The following is a 21,072-nucleotide window of genomic DNA, read 5'->3' as shown; positions in this document are numbered from 1 at the left end:
GAATCAGATTAGCCTCCTGCTTCTATTGGTGGTAAAATTTATCAAAACTTTCAGAAACTTTAAGTGAAAGATAGCGAGGCTTTAATCTTAACAAGTAACCTCAAACAAGCAAGTAACTCTAACAAGCAAGTAACCTCAAACAAAAAAAGCTTATACCTTCCATATGAATTTTGAGCTAAGAGAAAGCACAACGATTACGATAAGCAAACAAAATCATATGAATTTTGAGTTGAAGTCTGGGAAAAATATAATGCTGCCATTACGAAGATCACCTTGAATTTAGATTGCTTGAGAATAGGAGCATCGCCAGTGGCTCTCCGATGAACAACCACTGCCACAAAACCAAAACCCTAGTTCACGCACCCCATCGGTTCGAACAAGGGAAAAGAGAGAGGTGGAACCGATTTTGGTCGCCAAGGAGTTAGGGCTTGCACGAAGGTATGCGAGCCAGCACTGAGGGGGATAAAAGGAGAGAGAGAGGCGCGGCGGTGGTGGAGCTTGAGCTTGCTTTGTTTTGCAAACGAGAAAGACACGGATCTTGCTTTGTTTAAAAAAGAGGAGAAGAAGGAGAAGGTAGCTCCGACGGTTAGGGTGGCCGGCGGTGGAGCTGTAGGTGAGGAATGGAGATGAAGAAACTCGTGCGATGGATAGAAGAAGGAGCCCGTTGACGGAGAGGGGAATGCTAGGTTTAGCTTAGGGAGTTCTTTGATTTGAAGTTGAACCGTTAGGTTTAGCTAGGTTTCTTTGATTTGTGTGCTGTGAATGGAGTTCGGGCAAATGCTAGGTTTAACTAAAAATTATCGACGAAAAATTTTAAATTACAGACGAATTTTCCGTCTATAATAATTTAATAAAACGTAGCGTTTTTGTCCATTTAATTACAGACGGATTTTTCATCTGTAACCATTTTCCAAGAAAAAATAAATAATTTTTCCGACAGAATTATCGACGGATTTTCTTTTCCGTCTGTAATTTATGCTAATTCATTTTTTTGTTTTTTGACAAAAAAATTTTTTGAAATTCTGTATGTATTTCTGTGGGATAAAATCCGTCGAATATATCCGTCTATAATAACTAATTTTCTAGTAGTGCATGCTATTTTCTGTTGGAAAAAACAAATTATGAATGTGTGTTTGAATGAGCAGGAGTGAACTGAAAGGAGCAATCCTTGAAGGAGGTATTCCATTCAATAGGGCTCATGGCATGCATGTCTTTGAGTATGCAAAGATTGATCCTAGGTTCAACGAGGTTTTCAATAAGGCTATGGTCAACTCCTCCACTATATTAATGAAGAGGACTCTTGATCTCTACAACGGATTTGAGCACATTAATAAACTAGTGGATGTTGGTGGTGGTGTCGGGAACAATCTTAAATTGATGATCACTTCTAAATACCCTCATATTCATGGTATCAATTTTGATTTGCCTCATGTCATAGAATGTGCTCCCCTCTATACTGGTACGGATGTGCAATTATTTCTTCTTCTTTTTTTTTTCTTTCCATACTTGGACATATCCATCTAATAATAACCAAAACTCAAAGACAAGAAATAAATTAATTAACTATCTTTATTGACACAAAAACTCAACCTACATGAAAATACATATTAAAGTGTGAAATGATTATATAGTCACATTTATAATTAAACTTTACAGATAATATAATTAAATTTTCATATTTATATATTCAAAGTTTATAAATAATATGATCAACTAGATTTACATTTATAATCAAAATATGAATGAAAATATAAAACTACAATAACAATGATGACTGATTTTTTTATTTTATAAAAATTTTATTTGACTATTCTATTATGAAAAATATGATTAATTCATGAAATGTTTGATTATTTTGGTAACTAATCACTTTGTTAATTAAAGAATTTGTGAAACAATATGTATAAATATATAGAAATATGATTGATTTGTTGCTAATTTACGTGGAGTTTGTTAAATCAAAATAGAAAAATATATAATTGTTCAATTATATATCCATGTGCAAGTTTAATTTTAAATTTAAGGAAATGTGTGTTCTTTGTTTCTTGCAAAATATCTTGAATTAATTAATTTGAGAAATGTTCTAATAATGTTGCAGGTGTGGAGCACGTGGCAGGAGATATGTTTGAGAGTGTTCCTAATGGAGATGCAATTTTCATAAAGGTGAGGGAATAAATATGCTGCTTTAATTTAATTCTGGAGCGCCGATCTTTATTTATATTTTGAAAATATCTTGGAGCCAACACTTTTTTTAATAAACAATTCAATCAATAATAGAACATTAAAAAATATTTAAAATGAAAAATAAAAATATTTAAAACTCAAGTAAAAAGATATTTAAAAATAAATAAAGTAAAATCAATTTAAAATATATAATTTAAAATTTAGAATATAAAATTTAAGATTTAGTATTTATAATTTAGAATATAGATTTAAGATTTATGTTTTAAGATTTAAGATTTAAAACTTAAGATTTAATATTTAAATTTAGAATAAATTATATTTATTTTCTAAATATAATTATTTTTTGAGTATTTATTCATTTTGGTCTCCAAAAAATTTTGGACCAGACACTTTAATATTTAACTAAAATTAATTACTTGATTGGTCTCTAATAATTAACTCTGTCAGTCATTTAGGTCTTTTACTCCATCAACTCTAACAGAAGACAAAATAGTCCCTGATAACTCTAACAGCGAACAAAATGGTCCCTGACCCCCTCTGTTCAAAAATAATATTGTTCTTTTCCAATTTCTATCATATCTCGCATAACCCTAACAGTCTAACACTGCAACTTCAAGTTATATGTCCACACTCCGTAACTTCAATGTTCACAAGAAGAAATATTCTCAACATGTTCTCAACCAATTCATACTCAGGAAACTAATGACTATGTATCTCAAGTACTTGTCATTTTCGATAGATCTTATGAATCTAGACAGCAAGTCCGATTTGTGTTAAGACTCGTCGTCGCCATCTCCCTCCTCCTCTGCCCTATCATCTATATAGGCGCATTGTCCACCACTCCGATTGCTTCCTTCATCTTCTTCTCCAAACCAATTTTCAGTAATCGCTTCAGTTTCTATATGAGCAGTGACGACGACATTGCTCGCTGTACTGATAGCTTGGATGCGAGGTCGAAGCTGTCTACCAGCTTGGACTCCGGAAGAGAGGGAATGAAGCACTCGGGGTCCATTCCAAATGACAATTTTCATATGGCGTCGAAGGAGAATCTTCTCGTGATTTCCTAATATCCAACAATCTATATTACTTGCAAGAAAATAGAAAAAGGCGTGCTCTTGGGATAATTATAGAACTTGATCTTGAGGATGTGGTGGACGTTATCGAGATTGGAGGTGATATTGTTATCGAAGACGTGAAGGTGGATGCTTCTGGTGGGCGAAGTGCAGAGAAAGTGGGTGTACCCCAGTCACAGAGATTTGAAAAGTGTATGGTTTATGACATGTTGAGGTAGGTGCGACACGCGTGACAGTTACAACATGGCTTGATCTTGGAGCTGAAGAGGAGGACGGAGAAGATGGAGAAGAAGACTATGAAGGTGAAGAAGGAGAGTATGAATGTTAGGATTATATGAGATATGATAGAAATTAGGAGAGAACGATGTCATTTCCAAACAGAGGGGGTCAGGGACTATTTTGTCCCCTGTTAGAATTGCCAAGGACCATTTTGTCCTCCGTTAGAGTTGACGAAATAAAGGACCTAAGTGACTGACGGAGTTAATTGTTAGGAACCAATCGAATAATTAATTTCAGTTAGAGACTAAAATATCTGATTCGAAATTCTTTATGGGACCAAAATGGATAAATACTCTTATTTTTTATTTTAAACTATAAATTCAGATGCAATTATATTTTAAAATGGGATTTAGGGTATAGATATTTGATGCAATATATTTTAGAGTAGATTATATTTATTTCCTAATGGAATTAGTTCGATATCACATGTGATGACACTATTTTATTTATAATACACAAACTTTCATGAAATTTGATTTTATAAAAATTCAATATTTTATTGAATGATGTTATACATCTAATTTTTTTTGTTAATCAAGTTTAACCAGGTTAGTTTAATATAACAAAAATTAGTTATGATTAATATTATTGAAAAAATTCTGTTCGATAGAGGAGTTGCTCCACACAAAAGAGGGAGACTCAAAAAATATAAAATAGCAAAAAAAGGCAAAAAAATGTGATTTTATAACTGTAAACTATATATATATATATATATATATACACACACACACACACACACACTTAATGTAAGCCATACATTGATAACTGACGGACTAAACTCCTTACACTACTCTAACTAATTCTGATGCTAATTTACTAAATAGGACAGCTTGTTATACATGCTGTCAAACTATCAGCCTAAACTATCAAGCTACTCTACTATAATCTTGCTATATCCCCCTCTCAAGTTGGGGTTGTGAAAATTAATCAGACTCAATTTGACTTCACAGGATAAGAAAGAATTAGGTGCTAAAGGCTTAGTCAAAATATCAGCAGTCTGATTTACTGATGAAGCATGTAGCAGCTTTAAGGTGCCTTCTTGGACCTTCTCCCTCATAGTGTGGCAGTCAATCTCGATATGTTCCGTTCATTCAGGAAATATGAGATTGATTTCTATATGCAGTGCAGACTAGTTATCACAATACAAGGTAATTGGCTTGGGAGGTGTTGCGTGAAAATCTCGAAGAAGGAAGGAAAGTCAGATACATTCACATGTAGTGAGCGTCATTGCTCGATACTCTGCTTTATCAGAGGAGCGCGTAACTGTTTGTTGTTACTTACACCTCCATGACACTAGCGACTTGCCAAGGAAAAAAAATCTAGACACAGACCGGCAAGTATCGGGACAAGCTCCCCAATCTGAGTCGAAGAATGCTGTCAAGTTGAGAGGGTCTGAAGCTGAAAATAGAACACCTTTGGCTGGAGCACCTTTGAGATAGTTAGGACATGGAGCATTACCTTGAAGTGGGTATCAATTACATAGTCCAGATATTGACTTAGCATACCTACTACGAAACATATGTCTGGACGAATGTTTGTTAGATAAATCAACCGCACAACCAGTCTTCTATAAGCAGAAACATCGTCCAATCGATTCCCTATCAACTTTGACAATTTTGTGATGTAATCCATAGGTGTGGTGAATGATTTTGCATTTTGTAGTCTAAATTTCTCAAGGAGGTCCAATGTGTATTTTTTTTTATACATTGCTACGCCTCTGTGACTTCTAGCGATCTTGAGTCCTAAGAAGAATTTTAATTCCCCAAGGTCCTTGATTTTAAACTTGACATCAAGCAAATATTTCACTCTCTCAATCTCCCTAAGATCATTCCCCCCTAAAACCAAGTCGTCCACATACACCATGATGCAAGTGAATGATGCAGCTATGGACTTAGTAAACAAACAACTATCGGCCTTGGACTGAGCGTAACCAAACTGAATGAGCACCCAACATAATTTCTGGTGCTCTTGGCAGTTGTAGTTTGCAGATAGAACTGGGTGGGGCTTGGAGAGCTAATGGTGGCTTCATGTACACTTCTTCAGATAAGTCACCGTGTAAGAACACAATATTGACATCAAGCTGATGCACAAACTAGTTTTTAGTCGAAGCAATTGTGAGCAAGACTCTCAAAGTAGTTAGCTTAATCACAGGACTAAACGTATCGAAAAAATTGAACCCAGCAGTTTGGGTGAATCCTTTTGTCACCAATCTGGCTTTATGTCTTTCAACTTCACCATCAAACTTAAACTTGGTTTTTAAGACCCATTTACAACTGATCGCCTTATTTCCTTTGGACAGAAAAGTTAGTGTTCATGTCTTGTTTTCTTCAAGAGCATTGATTTTATCACTAATTTCCTTCTTCCAACAACTACGAGTGATTGACTCCTCATAACTTTGTGGTTGAATGTTAGCAGATAAAACAATCGAGAAGGTCCTGTGACATGCTAAAAGAGAATTCAAGCACACATAATTGGAGATAGAATATTTTTTGTGGCACTGACTGGAGGACTATTGATTAGTGGTGGTGAATTGTATACAATGGTAGTCTTGGAGGTAGGCAGGCTTGTGTTTAATTCAAGTATATCGTCGCACCTTTAGCTGCATAATAGGTAGTGCTGAATTTTGCACAAATAGGTGTGATATATCTAAATTGCGACTGTGAACATATTCTTGAGAATGTAAATAAGGTGTAAAATGTAAATTAGGAGTAATTGGTGATACATGAGGAGTGAGGGTCGTACCAAATAATACCTCAGGTGCGTGAGGGTCGATCCCACAAGGATTGATGGACTAAGCAACAATGGTTAAACGATTTACTTAGTTAGGTAAGCAGAAAATGATTTTAAGATGTTCAAAAGGTTTAAAAAGTGACTTCAAAATATCATAAGACAGCAAGTAATTAAGTTGAAAATAAAATATGGGAAAAAACAATTAAGGCTTCAGAGTTATCTATTTTCTGGATTGACTTTTCTTACTAACTATTTTAAGCATGCAAGATTTAATTCATGGCAAACTATATGTGACTAGACCCTAATTCCTTAGACCTTCCTAGTCTCCTCTAAAATTTATTAACTGCCCATTCCTTGGTCAGTTAATTCCAATTAGAAGCTGCATGATCAAATTTCAGTTTGTATGCCACAAGAATCCTAATTATCCAAAAATAAGGGAATTATATATCACGTATCCCGTTAAATACAAACAATTAGAAATTCATGATAATATGTTTTCAAGCTGTTGTTCAAGTAAAGAGTTTTTCCAAGTTATACAAGAACTCAATTAGAACATGGGTCATACTTCTGTTCCACCCAAATTCATAAAATAAAGAACGAAAATAATTATTGAAATATAAATCAAAACATGAATCAAAATAGAGAAATAATAGTATCAATCCATACAATAGACAGAGCTCCTAACCTTAACAATGGAGGTTTAGTTGCTCATGACTCAGAGAAAAAATAAGGATTCTGGTAAATTGTCTGAGATGGAATCTTGTTAACTAATTAATTTTTTGTCTTTTATATCTCATCCTAATTAATTTAAAATCTAATATCTAAAATTAAGATAATATCTTTTCCTATTTTCAAATTCAAATTTGAATCAGAATCAATTAAATAATCCACGCCTTGTAACGTGGGGACCACTTGGCTTCACTAGATCCGCGCCTAACTTGGCAGAGAGCTGCGCCTTACATGAGTGCCAAAATGGGACCCAGAAATCGCCCCCAACATTTTTTGCTTTCTCTGCACGTCGCGCATAGTCACGCGTACGCGTCAATGGTCTTCTTCGCGTGTCACGCGTACGCGTCAGGTACGCGCACGCGTTGCTACACAAATTCATTTTTCACGCGTACGCGTAAGGTACGTGCATGCGTCGCTCCTCGCTGATCATCTTCTTTAATTCTTGAGCTCCTTCCATTTGTGCAAGCTTCCTTTTCATCAAATCCAGCCAAATGCTACCTAAAATACACAAAATTGCATGAAACTCAAAGTAGCATCCATAGTGGCTAAAAGATAATTAATTCTTGATTAAACTCAATAATTTATATACAAATTCACTAGAAAAAGACAAGAAAGATGCTCATGCATCAGTAGGCAGGCTTGTGTTTAATTCAAGTATATCGTCGCACCTTTAGCTGCATAATAGGTAGTGCTGAATTTTGCACAAATAGGTGTGATATATCTAAATTGCAACTGTGAACATATTCTTGAGAATGTAAATAAGGTGTAAAATGTAAATTAGGAGCAATTGGTGATGCATGAGGAGTGAATTAAGATGCTACAAGGCATGGGTGTGTGAGTGCAATCAAAGTCTGGGACCGGATTAGGGGGCACATCATGTACATGAGGGTGTGAATGAGGTGCCGCTAGCAGCACTATATTATCCAGCTACTGTGTATTAGCACAAGGATCCGAAGTGGGATTATGGTGGTGAAAAGGATCAACATGTTCATGTGACTTACAGTTAGTAGTTGTTTTAAAAAAATGGGGCCAATGGTATATTTGAAACGGAAGAATTGTTCATAAAATTTCACATTCCTTGAGACTAATATCTCGAGTTTTTGTATCTAGTAGAACATATCCTTTGATTCCTGACTTAAATTCTAAAACAGCACATTTTCTAACTCTAGTGTCAAGTTTTCTATGAGAAATCAAAGTTGATGCATAAACCAAACAACTAAATACTTTGAAGTGTTTTATATCTGGTAAGGTATTATATAACATCTGATAAGGACTGCAAGGTGCTATCCTAACGTGATGTGTTCTGTTCAAAATGTGGATGGCATGAGCCATGGATAGTGCCAAAAACAGAGTGGTAAGTTTGAATTAAAGATAAGTATCCTGGCTACGTTCAAGATTTTTTTGATGTCATCTTTCTACCACCCTATTCTGTTGTGGAGTTTCCACACAGATGGTTTAGTGTATGATACCTTTGGTTTAGTAGAATGAAGATATAAAAAATTCTTGAACATTATCAGATCGAATGCACTTAATGGTTTTATTGTGTTGAGTTTCAACAAGTTGAACAAAATTTTCAATCAATTTTCTAACTTTAGATTTGTTTTTTTTTTTTTAAATAACTAAGTGAATTTACTTTTGTCTTCAACTACTGTGAGGAAATATTTTTGACCCGAAATAGATAGTATAGCTATAGGTCTCTTAATGTCCATGTGCACTAAATCAAAAATATTTTCAGATTTGGTGTGGCTTTCATTAAATGGCAAGCGTTTTTGCTTTGCATAGTGGCATGGAGAACATGGTACATCACTAATATGATATGTAATGAATGGATATATAATTCTCATTTGTTGTATCTTATTACATGAAATATGTCCTGAACGATGATGCCAAAGTGTTGCATCATCTAATGTTTGAATGATATTGTGTGTGCACAAAAGTCACAGATTTAGCTACATCACCCTTTATTAAATTTGGATACTCTAAAGTTTGAATTTTACTTTAGAGAGTAAAGTGTGATCATCTACCCTTGAATAGTTTTTATTTCATATTTATTCTTGGTCCCACCTATAAAATTAATAGTGAGAGATCACACTTTACTATCTAAAGTGAAATTCAAACTTTAGAGGATCCAAATCCTCTTTTATTGTATGCATTAGATTTGGTGCTGTTGCCAAAACTGGTTTAATCCGCATTGTATACAATCCCCCTTTTGATCAGCAACTCCAATCGTCTTTAAGGTAAGTCGCTCCTAAACCTCATAATTATGTGCATTGAACAAAAAGGAACAAGAAAGTGCATCAGCTGCTTTTGAAATTAAAATGAGATTATACTTGAAAGTAGGAACATATAATACATTAGTCAAGTAGAAGCTTGTTGAGAAGAAAATTATCCCACAAATGGTTGGGACAACTTTAGAATCATTTGGCATTATGACTTGAACAGGTTTTATTGTTTTAACAGATTGAAAGAAATTGAGTGAGAATGACACATGAGCACTAGCTCTTGTATTCAAAATCCAGTCATGAAAATTTAAAATATGACTGAAAATTGATAAAAGATAAAAGGTACCTGCGGATGGTGCATGTACAGATGCCAAATTCCCATTATTTAATGGGTCACTACATTGTTTTAGAACAAGGCAAATAGAAATTCCTTATCCGAAAATAACCCATCAAGATTGACATTTTCATCCCTCTGGATTAAAGGTTCAATGCTGCTCTCTTCATTGCTCGTAGCAGTTATGGAATTTACTTAGTTTATTGCACTTGAGCCATCAGTATTCCCTTTGAATTGGTTCCTTTGCATGTGTGGTGAGAATCCATGCTTGTGATAGCACGTGTCTACTAAGTAACCATTCTTGCCATAGTGAGAGCACAATTTAGGTGTCCCTTGGCCAGGTCCTTTACCTCAGCCCTCATGACCCTTACCTCTTCCTCTAATTGAACTACTTCCATTGTTCTGATAAGTCCCAAATGCATTAGTATTTACAGCATTTGCCATCATTCTTGCTTTAGGATCCACAGAGTGCATCAATTGTCTCTCTTCTTATAAAAGTGAGGAGAAGGCTGCTGCTACAGTTGGCAACAATGTTACAAGCATGAGTTGGGAGCGTACATTCACATATTGATCGTTCAATCCTCGAAGGAACCTAATTACATGTGACTGTTCTCTGTACTCTTTAATCATTTCAAGATTCTTTCAACATTCACAGTTATGAAGGCAAGAACATATTGCAATAGGTCTAAACTCATCTAATTCTTCCCAAATACTCTTTAACTTAGTATAGTAGGAAGTGATGGTGAGTTCACCTTAGCTCAACGAAAATAATTCTTCTTCCAGATCTGCAATTCTGAACAGATCCTCTTGATCAAACCTGTGCTTCAGGTCCATCCATAGCTTGTAAGCGTTGTTGCACCATAAGACACTCTAGAGTATTTCTGGACTGAGGGATTTGTGTAGCTAAGACAAAACAAATGTATTACAATGGTCCCAGGCTCCGAAGGAAGGATTGTCTCTCTCTGGCTTCATTAGGGTTCCATCGGTGAATTGGAGTTTGTTCTTCTATTTGAGTGAAAGTTCGCTGACCTTTACCACAAATGGTAGTTCAAGGTGGTTAATGAAGCGTTCGTGAGTGAAATTCCAGGAGCTTTGCTAGGGTGCAAATGAAAATGGTTAGACGAATCTTGCAGCAAATTTGTATTGGATCTTAACGCTTGTGCTCGAAATGCATTAAATTGGGCCATCATGCATGCGAATTTCTGTATATCGCTCGCCTAAAATGCTTAGTTCTCCAAATTTGCCTCTCTATCATGCACGTTCGATTCCATTGATGATCGAATCGTGTAAACACTATTTCACACGAATCTCCTCAAGGATGTGATCTGCAGGGTGGTTACACTCTTTTTGAAACTCCACGCTCACCGCACCATGAGAAAATTATGTTCAATTACAAAGTGTGATGATGAGGCAAAAGAGTTGCTCCACGCAAAAAAGGGAGACTCGAAAAATGTGAGATAGTAAAGAGAGGCAAAAAGTGTGATTTCCTTACTATAAACTTATATTATATATATATATATATATATATATATATATAATATGAGCCACCCATTGATAATTGTTTGATTAAATACCTTACACTACTCTTACTAATTCTGATGTCAATTTATTAAATAGGACAGCTTGTTATATATGCTGCCAAACTATCAGCCTAAGTTATCAAGCTATTCTACAATTATTCTAAATTTTATTATTTAACTTAATTGAATTTAGTTTATAAAAAATTTAAATGTGTAACATTTTTCTTCTCTTGCTTTCTTCTGTTAATCCATACTCTATTGAACATCCATCACTTTCTAAAGCTCATACACACACGACACTCACTATCACCATCACCACCATATCATAGTCACTCAGTCACTCACCACTTATCAGCAAAACAAGAAAAACTTCCCATACCCTCACACGTAAACAAAATACATTTACACACCCGTTTTCCCAAATTAAGAGTGTATTTGATTTATGTTTTTATTTGTTATTTTTATTTTTAATACTTTTTATTTTAGAAATTTTATAAAAAAAAAGAAAGTAAACATAGAAAATAAAATTTTATAATTTTTGTTTTTCTTTTTTTTATAAAATCTAAAAAATAAAATATTAAAAAACGCAAATTAAACGGATTCTAAATCTTCTCTGATTTAATTCTATATCCTCAAATTTAAATAATGCATGTCTCCTTCACTTCTACTCTTTATATACATTGTGAAAAATTCAAGTCTTTTTTTTTAAGAAAGACAAAAGAAAATGCAATAAGATGGGACATAATGATTGGAGAAAATGGGACCAAAAAAAAACTCTTTTATGTGAGTGAAAAAATACAAAAAAACTTTAAATTTTTGAAAGAATGAAAGAAAAGAAGAAAATGGGACAAAAAAAGAAAAAAAAACTCTTTTATGTGAAGAGAAAAAATACAAAAAAAACTTTGAATTTTTGAAAGAATGAAAGAAAAGAAGAGTATGGAGCAAGAAGTAAAAGAAAAAGAAGATATAGAATAAGGGTTTTTTGTGTGACTTAAAAGAAAAGAACAAAGCAAAGAAGAGACGCAAGAAAAAGCCTAAACACATAAGCAGTCATTCTTAAGATAACTCTCGAGGTTCTTCTAAAGAGTTGGAAGCTCCATATGCATGATGATGGTTCAATTTTAGCGACATCTTTGCTATGATATCTATCTCTGAATTTACTTTTCTTTAAATCAAACGAAGCTCAGCATGCCAATTTTAAGCCATGATATCCAAATTTTAAGCATTAGAGGATCAGCAAAAAAAAATATCTATCTATCTTGATGATTGTTAACAAGATTGAAAATTTTCACACAATCGGTTTTACAAATAATATCTCTTTGACCTAAATCTCAAACTAAGAGGTATCATCTCCAAATAGAAAACAATTTTTCTTGTAGAATACTTGTACTATCAATCATTTTCAAACATCTCCTTTGCCAATTCTTATTCCAATATCTAATAATGCATGCAAAGCCAATGTTGTTATCCACACCAGAATAACTAGCATCACAATTAATCTTAAATGTACCATCAGATAGAGTACTCCAAGAACAACTAATGGAAGAAGGAATAAAAATATGTTGCAAATAAAAAATATTCTTAGGGTCCCTTTTTGAATTTAGAGCCAAACCTATCACTTTTTTCGTAGACCACGGCTTATGAACATTAAATATTTCATTATTTATTACCCACCATATCTACAAAAGGGCCGAATAGAATCTAAAAGGATGATCTTTGCCATGCCTTAAAAACTAATAAGTCAGATCCATAGGTTGGCTTGAGATCTCCAACTTCTGCCACACAAGTTGAGCTTTCGAACAATCGTGAATGCAATGCATTATTGTTTCTTGAGAAGAAGACATACCCTTTGTAACACCCTACCACACTAAGCTTTATGCTTAAGCCGTAAAACAAAGGTGGTGTGGCATTACGACCTCTACAATATAATGTATACATATAATAGCAGAAAGATTATAATATACTAGGAGTCTTAAAGAATAGATGAAACTAAGCGCAACGCTCAAGAAACGAGTTAATTTGCGTGGTAAGAAAACTATAACTATCAATCATAAGATAATAAAAGTAGGAATAAAGTGCCAAAGATACAAAATAACAAGCTCTTAACTCAGCCCGTGAAGTCAAGGCTGGCCGGAAAATATTTACACATATATATATATATATATATATATATATATATATATATATATATATATATATACATATCCAAAATCCAAATGTACATAAACAAAATTCTGTCTCTCCATAAACCTCTAAGAGGATAAAAAAGAACAAGTTATGCAGAGAGAAAGCTAAGTACATATATATACATCACTATACAACAAAATAACCTAGTAACCTCTTCGCTTCAGGAGTCCAGACGCCTAACGAGATGCCTCTCGATCTGCATCTGAAAAATAACAACATAGTATGGGGTGAGAACCAGAGGTTCTCAGTATGGTAAATGTGCCACACATATAATATATAAGGTCCTAGGAATGCTAGAGGTAATCCTAGAACGCCGACACTTAGATTATAGAGCTTAAAGTATTAAACAGAAGCCATAAAAGGTGGTTTTATAAGAGTATCTAAGCCTAACTTAACTTAATCTTAAATCTAAGTTCGACACTGCCATTCCTCTATACCTCCATCTCCGTTAGCATTTCACAGACAAATAAACAGATAAAAGCAAACACAAAAAGGTTACAAGTACTACAGGTAGCAAATATACACTTAACATAGTAAATGCACTTAGGCAAACCCAGTTAGAGCACAAACAAGTAATTCAAATAATATGCACATGATGCATGCCTGTCCTATGGCTAATGAGCTCATCTATCGATTATACAGCCAATCCGACAAGTCCGGTTTGCTAAACCATTGGACTGTCCCCTGACGTGCATCCCCATGAGTCTATGCATAACTTTTTCTCATATATATATATCAAATTGCTCAATGGGGGTACCATTCCCGGGAATTTATAAGTGCTCGGTCACCCTTACGTCGTAGGGTTAATAGAGTATCGAGTTTTCAACCTGGTACACGTGGTGGCAAGCCATGGTACTTTATTCAAGGAATCTCATATCTCAGATCATTTAATCATTCAAGCCAAGTATCATACATGATCATTCATTTGATTATCAAGCCAAGTATCATACATGATCATCCGTAACAATTCATAATCAATTCATTATTTTTCAACTTGACTTCATCTCCAAGTTATCCCTATTTCCTAACTTCATCTAATTATCAGGTTTAATACTATTATTTATGACTAAAGGAATAAAAATAGAGGTTTAGAAGCTTGAAGTGCAGTTTAAAATTCTGAAAACCATGTTTGCTGAAATAGGACTCACGCGTACCCGTGGCTCACGCGTACACGTGGGAATGTAAAAATGCAGCTCGCGTGCGCATCCCCTTGTCACGCGTATGCGTGGGTCATGCGTACGCGTGGACATGCTTGCTAGCTCCTTATGCGTACGCATAGGACCAGTTGCGTACGCATCACCAAAAACCCATGCCACACGTATGTGTGAGCCACGCGTATGTGTGAGCCACGCGTACGCGTGGATGTACGTTCTTCAAAAAAAAAAAGGATCAATCAGAAATCTGCACAATCAGGAAATGTCACCTGCATAATTACATATTCCACACCAAAATTTCTGTCGGGCATAACTCAATCGTTTTAAATCATTTTTCTTCTATTCTTTGAATGGCATAAACTTCACAAACCCAATTTTCATTTAAAATAAGTTGAAATCAATTTGGGGTTCCGGAAGTCAAGTTATAGCCTGTCGAAGTTCAGCCCAAAACCAAAGTTCTACAAACCTCATTTCATTCAAAATTTCAATTTCCATTCATTATCATACCTACAATTCTCAACACAACAAATCCTTCTTTATCATCAAAACAACCACCATAAAAATCTATTCCTTGAATCAACAATAATACACATTCATTTCCTAAATTCCGTCAAACATCACCAACCAACCAACAAGCATCAAACCACAATAATTCATCAAATCACCAATTATCCAACAAACACCAAATCAAACATGTCCATTGCCAAGATACTAAACATTAAATATACACCTGCATTCCAACTTATCCTGTAGTCTAAGTTTTCACAGAATATTATATATTAAATGCAAGAAACCTAAACCATACATTGGCCGATTCCCACGTAGCGACCAAAGAAATTCACCCAACACAAACACAGCCCCAAAGCTCAACAAAATACAAATGCCCAGCCTCTACCAAAATTTCAACGTCCACAATTTCAAACTCCAATTATTTATTCACAACCTAATACACTTTCATAACACATATATATCCAATTTAATACTCAAAACATAAATTCAGTAATTTAAATCGAATTTATGGTATCCTCACCTTACCCAAGCTTCATATAAGCAAGAGTGAACGTTTTTCTCAAGCTAATTGGATCCTAAGACATCAAAAAGCAAAGAAATTCAATACCCCTACAATATTTTCGAAATTTGGGGGAAAGGAGTGGCTGAGAGTGATTGATGGCTTACCTATAAAATTGTTCCACTAGAAACGTAGAGTTCGACGCGGTGGACGCGTAACCGCAAACGGTTGTGGCGATCGAAACTCGGACGGAGGAGTTACGGGATTTTGAACTTTGCCGTAAGGGTTTCGGGAAATTTTTTTCTCTTCTCCTCTCCTTATTATGTTTTAGCGCTGTTCTGCTGATTGAGGAAGAAGAGAGGTTTTGGTTCATTTAATTGCTGGGCCGGTTGGACCCACGGGTCCGATTTGGGTCCGGTTCAACTAGTTCGGCTCGTTTGGTCTAATTTTAGGCCGATTTCTTCGAAATTAGTGTCAAAATTTTCGTTTCGATGAGTTCTATCCTAATTTGATATAATATTCATATTTTTAATTTTTTTTATTAAGAATTAATTTATCAATTAATTATTTACTAATTTAACGGGGTTTATACCCTTATTAAATCTAAAAGCTGTAGTGGGCGAAACATTTCTAAGACAAAAGCAAGCTAAAAGTTTATGTTTCTCTGGGACAAATTGACGCCAAAGCCATAACTAATTCCCCTTCTCTTCCCATCCAAGGACCTTCTTGCATAACCACCTATATCCATTGCTCGAGTCATAAATCTTAGAGGCATCTCGAACCAAGACAAACCCACCTTTGAGCCCGCTTGCAATTCTGATGGTAAGAAAGAATGTTTTCTATCAAGTTCTTAGAGAGGAATAAATATGATTAAGATGTCACTTATCATACGACCAAAGATCTATAATTCAGAGGTGAGACTTAAAAATGTTGACATAATCCATTACAACAGACAGCTTTTCCTATCTTCTCCAATTAAAAAATAAAAAATTCTACTCAAACCCCCCCCCCCCCCCCAATACACCAAACAAAATCCTCTTTTAATAATTCCAAAGCTTTACATAAGCTGTTCCAAACCAGAGAACTCTTGTCCCTAGAGAAGTTGAAGCTATCACCCTGAGTGGAATGTATTTGACCATAAATAATTGGACTCAAAGCTTGTCTTGTTGATGAAGCTGCCAAACCAACTTTTCAAGAAAAGCGATATTAGATTATTAGTATAGTAAGGATCTCTAATTTCCAATGTCCCATTATTCTTTTGAGTAATCAATATTTTTTAACTAACAAGATTCAAACTTCTACTGTCAACTTATTCTTTTCAAAAAAAATTTATCATAGACTTTAACTTCATTATTATCTCTTTGAAAAAAAGAAAAATCTGCATATGATATATAGGAATAACATCCATGATCGAGTTGACCAAACAGAGCCTCTTCTCCCTATTTAATAATCGATCTTTTTAATTGGTTAGTTTACCTCTAATCTTATCAAGAATCTCATTAAAAGGTGCACAGATTATCCTAGAGTAATTAAGATTAACTCCAAAATACTTTTTCTATGTCTTGAACAAATTTGATAGAAGACATTCCAGTAAAAATATTCTTTCTAGTTGCATAAATATTCTTAGAACAAAGAAATGTACTTAGTTTGATTAAATCTTGGAAGAAGGATCTCTGTTTGACAAGGAATAAGGCATTTTAGTTATTTTTATTAGCCTTATAGTCATGATAGTCATGATGATGGTACTCTTATGAATTTATTTTTGTGTATCTCTTTTACTTTATGTGTAATTTGTGTTTTGGCTTTGTGGTGGGACCGTTGAATGCTACTATCATGCCATTGTAGTAAATGCTTGGAACTATAAAAAAATATTAGTAAAAATACATCTTTTTTTACATTTATATTAAAAAGAGCTTAATTATAAAATTATATATGATGTAAGAAATTTAATTGCAAACGTATTAAAGATAAAAATTTAATTATAAGTTTGGTAAAATAATAAAAGCTAATAAAGTAATGAAATCTTTTTTTTTAGAGAGTACTTTATGATTGGAGTGATGAAAAATGCCTGAAGATATTGAAGAATTGCCACAAGGCTATACCCAACGATGGGAAGGTCATTGTGATGGACATGATTATTCCCATTGTGCCTGAGCCAACAGCTATTGTCAAAGACTCTTTTAGATCTGATGTTGTCATCATGACTCAGATGCGAGGGGAATTGAAAGAAGCAAACAAGATTTCACGGGCTTAGCAAATGGATCTGGATTTAGTGCCATGAGATTTGTGTGTTGTGTATCTAGCTTTTGGGTTTTATGGAGTTCTACAAGTAGCTACTTAATTTCTATATGTGGATTAAGGGAGGCAATGAGTATAATAGTGTAGAGTTTGAATTCAATTTTAATTCTACTCGTTGGTTGAGATTTTTATATAAATTTAATTTTATTTTATTTTTTATTAGTTGAGAATATCTTAATCCTAATTCTAGTCATTTTTAATTTGTGAGTATTGATTTGACTCTACTTGCAAATTACTAAAAAATACAATATTATTATATAATTTGATAATAAATTAAAATATAACTTATTTTTATGTAAAAAAATTATTAAATTATTAATTAATAATCTTTTCTTAGTTAAGAATCTTTTACATGTGAAAGGTTTGATCTTTAGTTCAATATCCACTTACTATATATATATATATATATATATATATATATATATATATATATATATATATATATAGTGCGAGTTCATCGAGTAGGGTTGAAGTTCAATCCATACCTAATTTAACTTGCACAAAAATTCTATATGTATTTTACTCTATTATCCGCTGTGAATCAAATTAACAACTCTATCCAATCAGATTAAATCATATTGAGTATCTATAAATAAGGTACATGGTACCACTCTAATATGAATTAGAGAATATAGTTGCATGAATGGAAACAGTTCACAAGATTATGTTTCTTTGTTTCGTTTATAATAAAAATGAATAATAATGTCATTGGGTGGCAGTTTCAATTAAGGTAAAATATGTTTTTATTTTTAATATTTGTAATTTTTTTAAATATTTTTAATATTTAATTATATTTAATTTTGTTCTTAATATTTTTTATTTGTGTTAAAATTATTTTTAGATGTTAATTTCATATAAAATATTAAAGACAAAATTAAAAACTTCTAAAAATAATTTTCACAAAAATTAAAAACATTAAAGACTAAATTAAAATAATAAAAAATATTAGAGATAAAATTAACGAAACTAAATGTTCGAAATATTTTTTGAAAAATAAAAACAATAGGAATAAATTGACCTTTTCAATTATTAAGAAGTTAATAGAAGTGGCAAATGGATCTAATGTGACCACACATGCAGGGCTTGTAAGCAAGGCTCATCATTGTCTATCTATAATAATGATTTAGTTCTTCATCCATTCTTGCTGATCCGTTCCTTTTCCCCTTTCAGAATCACCCACATCAATTTGTACGATTGTTTGAGGTAATCAGAGGCTTAGGACCTAGTGTCGTCTAGTATATCAATAGTATGAATTCATCACGCATTAATGTTATCATACCTAAAAGTGTAGTACGTTTTATATCTACATAATAATGAGCCACAAAATGTAGAAGGAAGCTAGTGTTGTACGCCCAATATATATTCTCCCATATAGATCATTAAACGTTTTGAAACTTTGTCACTATATTATTAGGAAAAAGTGTCGTTAGGCTTCAGATATGTACACTAATAATAAACTAAATAAATAAAAGACTATACTATGTGTATACTAAAATTAATTATCAAAGTCAATAACTAGTATAAAATATATATTAGAATATAAATATACTTTAAAAATAAATTAAATCACACATATATTTATACACAAGTATATTAGTGGTTAATTTTAGTGTATAAAAAATATTTTTGATAAATAAAATATTGATAATACAAGATTGTGTCGATATTTGAGATTATGTTATTAGAATGTGATTGTGAGTAACTGAGTATGCATCGAAAATAATATGTTAATTAAAGAACACAAAATGAATCCTGCTGCATTCAGCAGTATGAAATTTGATAAACGTTTTATGTATATAAAAGTAATTTGTCATCAAATTAATTATTGTATATTTTTATATTAATATATGTATATTTTAATATTATTTTATATTTTAATATATATATTATATACAAACGACTGATTTTTTATTTATATATTAACATATAATAATGAGAAATCATTTTTTAAGGAAATGAAAAGTTTGATTTTTTTTTTCCTTTTCTTTTTTGTTCTTGCGCTGCTCACTCACACTTACACTCACCTCCATGGATTCTTATATTTCACATGAATTGATAAACACAACACTGTATATATGTGTTGTTTAATTTTCGTGATGAGCACAATACATATCTTAACATAAATTACATTACAAAAATAATTATTCTAATATGTAATTTTTGTTAACAGTTTTTTCCTTTTTTTTCTATTTTTGTAATTCAGCGCATTAAGCTTATCACCCAACCAAAATATTAGCTTGACCAAATTTGATCAACAAATTATTAGAGATAATAATATTTATATATTTTTTATCAATTTAAATTTGTAGGATAAATAATTTTATAATAAAAAAATTTTATGACATAATGGTTTATAGTTTAATTTTTGTTGACTAAAAAAATTTAACTTAAGACAAATAAAAAAATTCACACAAAAGTCTAAAATAATTAGATTGTTTAATGAGGAGAATTAGAAATAAAAGAATATATGCATGGATGAAGAGATCTTATAAGTTATTAATTATTTTTTTTATTTTTATAGTATTTTCAGTCCAATAATTTAGAGTGTAACAATCATCTTTCACTCTTTTTAGAAACAAAAATTAAATTTGAAATTTGAAAATCAGTTAAGAGATGGGATTAGAATTTTGAATTATGGATAGGAATTTGGTAACCACCTTCGTTTGAATTTAAAATTATCCCAACCACCCTATCACCAAAAATATATAAATAGGGTGCACCAATAGATAGAAGATGACCCTTCTCAAACACTAATCCTTCCCTTTCTCTCTCTACAAACATATCCTGTCAAACACAAGAGGCAAGCTGATAGAGGGCGTTAGAAAAAGAGTAGGGAATTATGTTTTTTTTATGTTTGGCATGTATTATGCTCTATTAATATTTGTACCATCTATGCATGTTATCATCTTTCGGTATCTTATGACATTAATTATCTTTTTTCTCTCTTTTATCCACATTGATCATGTTTGTCCATTATGTTATTCATGTCCTCTTAAGTCAATAGTACATGCCTTCTTATAAGTTTTATTCAATTATTTAATATGCCCTATTTTTATTATGTGTATTTATATGATCTTGAGAAAAGCTTAGTATACAAGCGATTAGGGCTTGTAACTATTACAAGTTCATTAACGCCTAATCCGCTAAAACACGCTGCAACTCCTACGTCACTTACACGCGCCATACAAAGATCCCGCGTTTGTATAACTACCAAATTTAAAAGATTTGTTTCCTTCTTTGTTTTCTTTCTTTTCAAATTTCATCGTTCTTCTTCTCGCGCGTCTTCCCCTGATTTTTCGATCGTTCTTTTCCTCTCCTTTCTCATTGGTTTGTTCTTCGTCATTGACGTTAGT

At 32.9% G+C, this 21,072-nt stretch overlaps 1 protein-coding gene across 1 annotated transcript; it reads left to right on the top strand.

The window, feature by feature from the left end:
* Positions 1 to 440: 440 nt before the first annotated feature.
* On the top strand, positions 441 to 17,754 carry LOC130939526 (cathecol O-methyltransferase 1-like). Its single transcript, XM_057867628.1, is given in 6 exon segments — positions 441 to 511; positions 1,146 to 1,459; positions 2,099 to 2,163; positions 17,457 to 17,628; positions 17,631 to 17,734; positions 17,737 to 17,754. Coding segments are annotated over 6 exon segments (744 nt in total).
* The last annotated feature ends 3,318 nt before the right edge of the window (positions 17,755 to 21,072 follow it).

Source organism: Arachis stenosperma, chromosome 7 (assembly GCF_014773155.1).
Source record: "Arachis stenosperma cultivar V10309 chromosome 7, arast.V10309.gnm1.PFL2, whole genome shotgun sequence".
In the NCBI taxonomy this organism is placed as follows: Eukaryota; Viridiplantae; Streptophyta; class Magnoliopsida; order Fabales; family Fabaceae; genus Arachis; species Arachis stenosperma.
Note: the sequence above shows the minus strand (reverse complement) of the source record. Positions and strands in the feature narration are given on the sequence as shown.